The sequence below is a fragment of the Rhodamnia argentea genome, chromosome 3 (genome assembly GCF_020921035.1).
Source record: "Rhodamnia argentea isolate NSW1041297 chromosome 3, ASM2092103v1, whole genome shotgun sequence".
In the NCBI taxonomy this organism is placed as follows: domain Eukaryota; kingdom Viridiplantae; phylum Streptophyta; class Magnoliopsida; order Myrtales; family Myrtaceae; genus Rhodamnia; species Rhodamnia argentea.
In genome coordinates this window covers 33517294-33526959 of record NC_063152.1, presented here as the reverse complement: position 1 = coordinate 33526959, position 9666 = coordinate 33517294, and the positions used below count along the sequence as shown (strand labels likewise).

General features: G+C 42.8%; 1 protein-coding gene across 1 annotated transcript; it reads right to left on the bottom strand.

The window, feature by feature from the left end:
* Window positions 1-6367: 6367 nt before the first annotated feature.
* LOC115747960 lies at window positions 6368-7957 on the bottom strand. The gene has a single exon (XM_030684295.2). The coding sequence runs from the start codon at window positions 7636-7638 to the stop codon at window positions 6454-6456; it is 1185 nt and encodes a 394-aa protein (XP_030540155.1). The 5' UTR covers window positions 7639-7957; the 3' UTR covers window positions 6368-6453.
* Between the last annotated feature and the right edge of the window lie 1709 nt (window positions 7958-9666).

The window sequence follows — 9666 nt, the reverse complement described above, 5'->3', positions numbered from 1 at the left end:
TCCTTACCGCAAACCTCTTAGTTGTTGTGGTGACATCATCGTACCAACCTTTCTTCATACCGTTCTCGATTTCTTCAGCCATTGCAATGAGATGGCTGAATGACGTAGCAAAGGATCCCAGCATTCGGGTTTTCATAATTCGCGGCAGAGTGGAAACAAACAACTTCATGAGCTCCCTTTCCGGAGGGACCGGTTTTAGCCGAGATGCCACATTCCTCCACCTGGTGGCATACTGCTTGATTGTTTCTCCTTTCTTCATCTCAAGCTGTTCAAGATCTTCTCCGGTGGTGAGCACGTCCAAGTTAAAGCTGAAATGTTTGATGAAGGCATTAGCTGCCTTCTCCCAATCATCCATCCGATAGATCTCGTAGTCCGTATACCACCTCATGGCAGCTTCTTTTAAACTAGCCTGGAAAGTCTGGACCATCGGGGGGCCGTTGGTCGCGTGCTTATTCATTCTTGCCTGGTACATCCGGACGTGCTGAACCGGGTTAGAAGTCCCATCATACTTCTCGAAGTCGGGCATTTTGAACTTCTCCGCACTTGTGACCTTTGAAAAGACAGACAAGTCAATCTGGGTATGTTGTGAGTCCCCTCGACCTCTCGGATCCTCTGTTCCATTTGGGCCAACCGCTTGGCCGTATCACCATTCAACCCGGGGGCCACAGGGCTGGCTTGGGGGATTGGGACTACGGGCGGCGTGCTCGAGCTCACGCCCGTGAAGATCACGTCTTCTAGCGGCATTGTCCGATAGGGAGCGGTTTCCCGGGCTTTACCGGAGTTGTCCATAGGAGGAATTGGAGCAGGAATGGTTAGCGGTGGGCTGGTGGTGGATGATTGAAGTTTGGCGGCGAAGGCAGCCATCATTTCTTCCATCTTTCGGGACATCATCCCTTCAAGCGCTCGGTCAAGGAGCCAAGTTTCTCGTCTAGGGCAGCACCGACGGTGGCGTTGATGTCGGCCATCTTCCTCGCGACCGATCGAGTAATATGTGGAGGATCCGTGATAAATTACCTGTACGTAGTAACAAACGCAAAATGAGTACAGAGAGCAAGAATATCGAGCCGGTCCATGGCATCCCTCTAGACTCAAACGAACAAAGTGATTATAACCAAAGGATTGAAACATGTAATTTTCAGTTTGTCCGCTTTTACGAAAAAATCCGTATCAATTTGTACGTTGATCAAAACATGTCCAAATTTTACGAGCTCATAGTTGAGAAGATGATGAACAACTTTTATGTTGGCCAATCGGACTAGAAATGCACGGATCAAAGCAGTTTAATGTGTCTTTCCAAAAAATCACGTTCAGAAAACTGTTATAACCGCATGTTGTTGAAAAAACGAAGGGCCATCTTAAATTATGAATTTAATTCTGAAATTTTGTAAGACATTAGTTGAAACATAGGTCTACAACTTTCGTGTTTGGCACTTACTCAAAACTCGATCATAGAATTTAGTAAAAATCGTACAACAGGAACAAGCCAAATCAGAATTGAGGACAACTGATGAAATTGTAAAAACTACATAAGCAAAGTGTGAAATTGGAAATAGGACGATGAGATTCCTAAACAATCAACCTATGAAAGTAAATACATGACTCAATTTAAGCAAACCAAGAAATCAAACGGTTTTTCTTTTTTTAGAGGCCACGTGATCTATAGACGAATGGGCCTTCAAGGCGCGCCGCAATCGTGCATTCTCCTTTGCCAAAGCATCTGCCTTTTCTTGGGCCTTCATCGCCTTCTCTTCGCTGGCTTTGAGTTGAGCTTGACGGGTATGCTGCATTGTCACGATCGGGATCTTCGGGAGTATCTCAGCGGGGATGGCATGAAACCGAATATACTGAGTTGTGGCAAAGTGACTCCTCATTTTTCCGGTGAGCTCCTCTATGGGCCAAATCAGCTTCTGATTAGAACACTCCTGCCAAGCCTCGAATGACGTCTCGGTTACGCTCTCGTAGTTCTCGTCCTTCTCAAATTGAACTTGGAATTCGTTGGGCCCAAGTGAAGGCGGGATATCCCGCGAGAACCCGAAATTGTCGTGTAACCCGAAGAGGCCGATAGCTGGTTGCTCCATAAATGCCCATCAAAGGCACGGGTTTTCGGGTCGCCATGGCACAATCGAGCTTCTACCACTCGAAACCATACAGCTTGCCAAAGGAAAATCTTAGGATTTGGATTCTCGAATAAATGGACCCACTTGCGTATAGTGCAAGTTCTTAGTTCGATCCCGTATTTGTTTAAATCTTAAAATAGGGTTGTTAGTCATACCCATTTCAAATACGATCATGTTTTCCCCGAATTGAGAAAGGTGTGAGAAAAACCAGATTTGTAAAAGCTCAATTGGGGCTCGAAAAATCTTATCTTTTTCTTTCTCGTTTTCTTTTTTGGAATGAGCGAAACATGTTAGTGAAATGAAAGTTTCAGCAAGGATGGTGTTTACGAAATTGACCCCACCACAAACTTGTTTTACCGTCCATGCTATCACGGGATCTATAGCGTTCTGACGGAATGGAAAAATGATAAGTCCGAAAAAGGTTAAGATAAAAATCTTAGATCTCATGAGGTCGGAGTTATTTTCAAAACATTCAATGAGGAAAGATAAAGGGCATGCCCTAGCTTACCCTTCAAGCACTTTTTCAATTTCTTTTTTAGTCGAACCCAAAAATTCAGCAAGCACTACCACCGGATCTACCCGAATAGGTGGTTCAACCACATCCAACTCAATTGATTTTCCAATGGCAATACTGTATTCTTCCGGAGTAGGTGTGAGCTCAAACTTACCTCCGAACACAAACGTGGTCGTCTCGGGGCACCAAAAATGAGCAAGTGCTTGCATGATCCCGCTTTGAACATCAATCTCAAGAATTGGCAACATGAACCCGATACGCTTGAGCACGTACTGCTGGCCATCCGACTTCAACTTACCCCATAGCTTCTTGAGCTCTAGCTTCGGAGTAGGCACGAAACGGATATCGTTGCGACCCATTCGTATATAGATCACGTGCCAATTAAATCAACCTAAACCATGGACCAGCCCAGAATAAAAATGAGATAACAAGGCATAAGAGACAAGAAATTACCGCTCGTAGGAAGAAAATGTCAATCACAAAGACATGCACATGAAGTGTGGATTCAGATTTTAGTTCTTTTAGCAAAATGAAATGAAAGACAGAACGACATGTCGCAGCCTCGCGTACGTTCATCATGACTAGTTGCTGCCTCGCATACATAGTCACGACTAGTCGGGTCCAATCATCTCGGCTTGGTTCGGTCGACAAGAGCAACTCTCATGCATCATAGCCTTACGTGCATGAGAATAACTCTCGAGCCATTTTTTTGAAGAATTCGGGATCCAAGCGGGATAACCTTTAGCGAAGCCTTACCGCCAAGGTTAAAGAACCACATAAATACCATCCCGAAACTATCGGGTGACCCGGGTTCGGTCACAAGTCAAGGTGGTGTAGTGCAATTATATAGAGGCATGCACGACATTTTAAAAGCAATCAGCACTCCGATAGTTCAAAAATTAAAATTCTCATCACCAAGCTCGCAAAACAAAGATTAGCCACGAGACTCCTCCCCTTATAACTCCCTTTCCCGCAAAACCATTTAACACCTAAGGATTAAAATTCAAAAAAGATTGCCGGATCAAGTGATTTTATTTTTCATGAAATTATTCTGGCCTAAGTCCTCTTTAGTCCCCAAATGAGTCGCTAAGTCATCACGACCTAAAAAATAAACAAGTTAATTTTCGGGCTAATGGATTATCAGGTTAATTAATTAACTAACCTAACTCGGACTCTCCCAAGTCCATACCAAATCGCAACTTAAGGTTCAAATGATTAACATGCAATATATTTTGAATTTGGAGTCGCCACTAATCATTTTCGGTAGGTTGATTAGAAACCTAAATAAAATAGCGGGAGAAAACTATCTTATTTCCGCGAACCGGAGATTTTGAATTCGGGGATTTGGTTACGCTAGATTACTCTAACGCCCTTTCGGTACCATTTTCATGAAAAAATATTTGATTTGGCAATTTTGATGGATTTTACTTGAAATTCAAAGATGCAATTTTTTTGGTTTTTTCTTCTTTTTTATGGGGATGTAAAACATTGAACTTTGTACGATATACACCATGGGTGATTTAGAAAGAAAGAAAACGCAGCCAATCACGAGTATTTATAAAAATAAATTAACATGTAATGATGCTAAATTTTGAGACACGTAACATGTCTAAAATAAACAAACAAATGTTCACACCAAACGATTACATTTTTGTAGATCGAGATGGAAAGGGTTACCTTCTATTACACAAAATCTTACTCACGTACACGTTATGGCTTCCTTCAAGATCTCGGAGTTGGAAGAACGTGGCTATCGTCGAAAAAGGCAAGCAGCGGCGTTGTTGGATGGCGAGAGGCGAAGTACGTGTCGGGACTCGTCAAAGATGATGCTCGACTAAAACTCTTTTCTTCACTCTCAAATTTTCTCTTCCAACTTTTCTCAAGAACTCTCTTTTTCCTCTCTAAAGAATTTCTCTCACAAATTCTCTCAATTCTCTTCCACTCTAAAACTCTCTCAATTCTCTTTCACTCCCCAAAAAACTCTCTCAATTCTCTTCCTCTTTTATAGGCAAAGTTCTTCATCCTTCATTCTTCATCTTCATTTCTCCACCTTCCATTTTCATCTTCTCTTCTTCATCTTCATCTTCTCTTCTTCATCTTCATTTCTCCACCTTCCATTTTCATCTTCCCTTCTTCATATTCATCTTCTCTTCACCATCTTCCTTTCATTATCTTCCCTTCTTTATCTTCTCTTCACCATCTTCCTTTCATTATCTTCCCTTCACCATCTTCCTTTCATTATCTTCCCTTCACCATCTTCCCTTCTCCATCTTCTTTTGGTATTTGCAATGCGGTCCCCGAAGTTTCAAGTATTTGCAATACGATCCCTGAAGTTTCAAATCTTCTCAGTGTATTTTTCCATCCCGTGCCTAGTCTAGACGCATGCTAAATTAAGTGTTCTGCTTGCCCAATTATATGCCAATGCAATGTACGCTAAAAATAAATATGTGAGATGATTTTTATTTAGAACTAAAATTAGTTCTAATTTTTATGCAAAAAATAGATTAGTCAAAATTTAGGCGTCAACAGAGTTAATTTGACTTTTTGAAAGTTAGAAAGAGACACTGTCGAGTGCTCTCTACATTCGATTCATCCGTATTTTAAGGGAGAGCTTGGATTATGTCAACAAAGGATTTTAAATGGTATCGTACCAATTTTTGGCTCAACTTATATAGCTTGCCAAAATGATGACTTCATTTTCACCTCCACAATGCATTATAGAGTATTTATGTCTTGAAATTACACTTCCCATCACCTAGCTCAAAAGCTTTTTCTCAAAATAAATTCAGTGATTATTTTTTTTTAAAAAGCCCTAAAAATATTGTACGACGGTCAATTCAATGATATCTTTTTTCAATTTTGCCAACTTAATCTTAAACCTCTTGACAATTTTTTTTTAGTATAGTCATCTCGGTCGTTTCAGACAGGAAAGTCTTCGACGTGGTGATTCGATTAATGCTGGCAGTCTACATGGCATGGCTAGAGTTGACGTTGACGATTTTTGTAACTTTTTTAATTTAGGATTTAGTTATTCTTTTCATTTTCGCCCGAGGCTGGTCACTAGCCATCTCCGAGACCGGCCACAAGAGAAAAGGAAAAGAAACTAAAAATTTCAGAAAACACAAAAAACAAATTGAAAAAATCTTCGACGCCACCACCAACAGTATCACGTAAGATGGTCGACGTCCACGCCAGTTATTTCCATCCAACATTAACTAGCAAGATCGCATTGGAAAGTCGTCAAAACGTTTAGGACTAAATCGGCCGATTTAGTATTTATTTATTTTTCCGACAATTTACCCATGCATTGCTTACTTTGGCCATCCGCCCAAGTCAAAGACCATTTTACCCAATCCAATCTAAGCCAACTTCTCAAGTCTCTTATGAAAAAAAAAAAAAACAAGACAAACTCTGAAGTCAAACTAGTCAAGCATGTGCAGCTGTCTTCATGCTTCAGGAACAGCGCCGACTGCATCAAATTAAATCCTCGAGAGCTTTGCTTTTATTGTCGTGGCCAAATTGGATTCTCTTCTCACCGCATTCAAAACTTTCACACCACTTCAATCATAGACCGTGGTATTTATTTGGGTCCATATAATGCAGATCCACATAAATGGCCTGCGTTCGATCAGATTCCCGAGACAACAAGAACCAAAAAAAAACCAGAATTCACATTCAACATTGACCATAGCCATCTCAAACAATTGCAGGAGTAGAGTAGGAGTAGTAATGAAACGAAATTCATGAAATCTGCCCAATCATCGGAACCTGGTCAATCATGTGTTTTTTTTTTTTTGGCAATCGGGGTTGATAAATCATCGTCTAGCTCCAAACGAGGCTGTTGGATCTGGCGGCAGCTGGGGAGCTCTTCTGCTTCAGCAAGATCCTGATCTGAGCCTTCTGGCACTCCAGCTTCGTCCCCCAATGCCGGCCGCTCTTCGACCCGATCGCCCGCACCACCCTCGGGAACTCGACGAACCCTTTGATCCCTCTCTTTATGTGCGGGTTCTCCGGCTCCGGCGACGGCCTCCTTTGACCCGCTCCTGCTGCTGGAGCCGCCCCGTTCTTGTCGTGATCGCCGCATGCTTTCCCGCTGATAGAGCCCGCCTTGTTAGGATCTTTGACACTGGACCCGCCGCCACAGTTGTCGACGGACGCCGCACCCCGGCCCGGCGATGAATTCTCTCTCGTAGTCACATGGATAGGATGATGACCGACGACATTGCCGTCGCCGCAAGTCGAGTTCTTCTCGCTCAGAACCAGCCGGCTCTTCGACCGGTCTCCGAATAACAAAATCCTGCCGATTTTCCTCGGCACCAACTCGACGCGATCGTCCTCGTAATCACTCGGCCCTCCATTCCTGGCGGAACGAACAGCTCTCTCGAGTTCTTGAATCTTCTCCTCCAGCAAGACCCTAGCCTCGGCGAGCTTCATCTGGACCCTCTCCTCCCTCAAGACCTCGGCGAGCCGCAGCATCTTCCTCTCCTCCTCCATCTCACCCTTCATCCGGTCGATGTCGGCCTTGTCGGCGGACACCTCCCTCGCGAGCCTCTCGCAGACCCGCTCGAGGGCCTCCCGCCCCCGCCTCTCCTCGGCCAGCTCCTTCCCGAGCTTCTTGTTCGCGTGCTCGACCTTCTTGCGAGCCCTGCGCTCGTGCTCCAGCTCGGACCTCACTTCCTTGATCTGGGCGCGGAGGAGCTGGAGCTCGGAGTCCATGGAAGCTCTCAAGAAGGCGAGATCCAAGAAAGAAGAGGAAGAAGAAGCAGCAGCAGCAATCTTGCGAGAGTTGGGCAGAGGGAGACGAAGCAGATGACGATGGTGATAAGGTGATGAATGAGGGTGCTGGTGATGAGGCTGATGATTGTGTGGGGAAATAAAAAACGGGTTCTCGTAAAGTTTCCAGCTCGGCTCGAATGTGGGGTGGCTTTGATTTTCTGGGCTGATGCTGCGACTGATCATCGTCATCATTACAAGCTGATCCTCGTCTTCTTCCTCCTCATGTTCCATTGTCCTTCCTCCTCCTCCTCCTCCTCCTCCTCCTACTTCTTCTTCACTCTTCTCCTTCTTCTGGGCCTCTCCTTTTTTCTAGTTAAAGAAGCCTTTTTCACTTCCTTTTGCTTCCTCTCTCTCTCTCTCTCTCTCTTTTCGCTTTGTCGATCTCTCTGTCTCCTTTTCTAGGGGCTAAGAATTATGATGAGCGATCTTTTTGGGTGATGAGGATCATGAAAGCAATAGGGAAGGGGTTGTGATGGGGGGCCATGGATTTGATTGTGTACTAGGGAGGCTTCTCGGCTTTGAATTGAAAATTCGTGTGTCTAGTAACCAAAAAACTTTAAGAAAAGAGCGAAAAAGTTGGTGTTGGGATGGAGGATCCGATCGGACCGATCCCATGCTGCCTCTTGGTTTTTAATGGTGTGGGGTTTGGTGGCGGCCCTTGAAGGGTACCTCTTCTTCCTCTGCCGTTTATTTAATGAACCCGTCCCGTCTATCAACACATGAATGAATGATGGTAGTCATGTCTAAATCGAACTACATGATCCGTTTACCTCAGTAATTTGACCTCGCCAGTGTCCAGATATGGGCGAGGCCGAGCATGAGCTCGTCGGACCTCGCCGGCCACAGTTGAAAAAGAAGAAGAAGAAGAAGCAAAGATAAAATAGAATAAAAAATAAAAGAAATGTTAAAATATTATTAAAATTTGTTCACGTCGGTGTCGATCGTGCCACGTAAGATGGACGATATTTATATCGATGATTTCCTATCAAAATTGATCGGACAGATCAATTGACAAAATGAGAAAATATTTAAGATTGAATTGACAAAAATTATGACTGAATTAGTAAAAACATATTAGGTTTATAACTTTTTTGATAATTTTCCCATCAAAAGTTGGATATGAATTACTAAGTGAAATGCCTATTAAACGATGTCATCGCATCTTTCAATCTAGGGATAGGCAAGATGGATCGATTGAATTGGGAATCGCCCGAACCAAATAGGACCAAAGGATTTGGTTCGGTTTTGGAGGCCGTCGATCCGATACCTGGTTCTTTAAGGTATGGTTCTAAAGGGAAATTGAACCAATGGACCGCCCACTCGGACCGACAAAGCCTTTTTGCTCTCTGCATCTTATATATTAGGCACCTTCTTCCAATTTGACGCACTTGATCTCTTTGATGATTCTACTTGCTTATAAATTGAAATGTATCTTATTATTCTGACATGTTTCATACTTAGGAATTGTAAAATCGGATTGGCTAGGAGAATTTTGAACAGGTGAAACTAGAATGTGTTATCTCATAGTTTCTTTATGGACTTATTGTTTGCTTTAGATGCCGGCATAGTTATGGATTCTACGAAACGAAGAGACCGAATTGTCAAGGAGAAACTGTTCAAGCAAAATGGTGGTTTGCTGTTGTAACAGAAGTTCTAACCTTGTGAAATAAACGGGAGAGCAGCAATATTCTCTGAAGAAGATCTGGGAAGAGCAACAGATAACTATAACCAGAGCCAGTTTTCATTTTACCTGCTCCATTGGACCGCCCAAAAACCGAACTATATACAGATTGGTTTTAGCGTCCCCTGGGATACTTTTTCCCGGCTAGTTTCACGTCAAAAAAGGTGAAAAAACACGAGCTTTGTTTTATAGTAATGCATAACGAGGTGTATAACATTGTTATTAGGCCAAAATAACAAAGCTCTATTGTTTCCACGGCACGTACAAAAACTCCGTTACTACATGATTAACTACATGATTAATATACAAGGCCTTATCATAGAGACAATGCTGACTTAAAAATTTATCCATGGTCAACGGACCTAAATAAAAACTTAATTTGCCACTATATTAGGGCCACCTCATCCACAAAGATCCTTCTTTTTTTTTTTTTCCTTTTGGAGGATGAGGATGCCAACCTAAGTAAATTGTGACCATTAAATATCTCTTAAATCTCATAAATATGGCGATTACAGTGAGGCTGAATACAAAAATAGTTTTTTTATTATTATTATTTAGACGTTCATAACATGACATTG

Coding starts and splice junctions, on each gene's coding strand:
- LOC115747960 (XM_030684295.2), bottom strand. CDS start 7,638: ATGGAACATGAGGAGGAAGAAGACGAGGATCAGCTTGTAATGATGACG.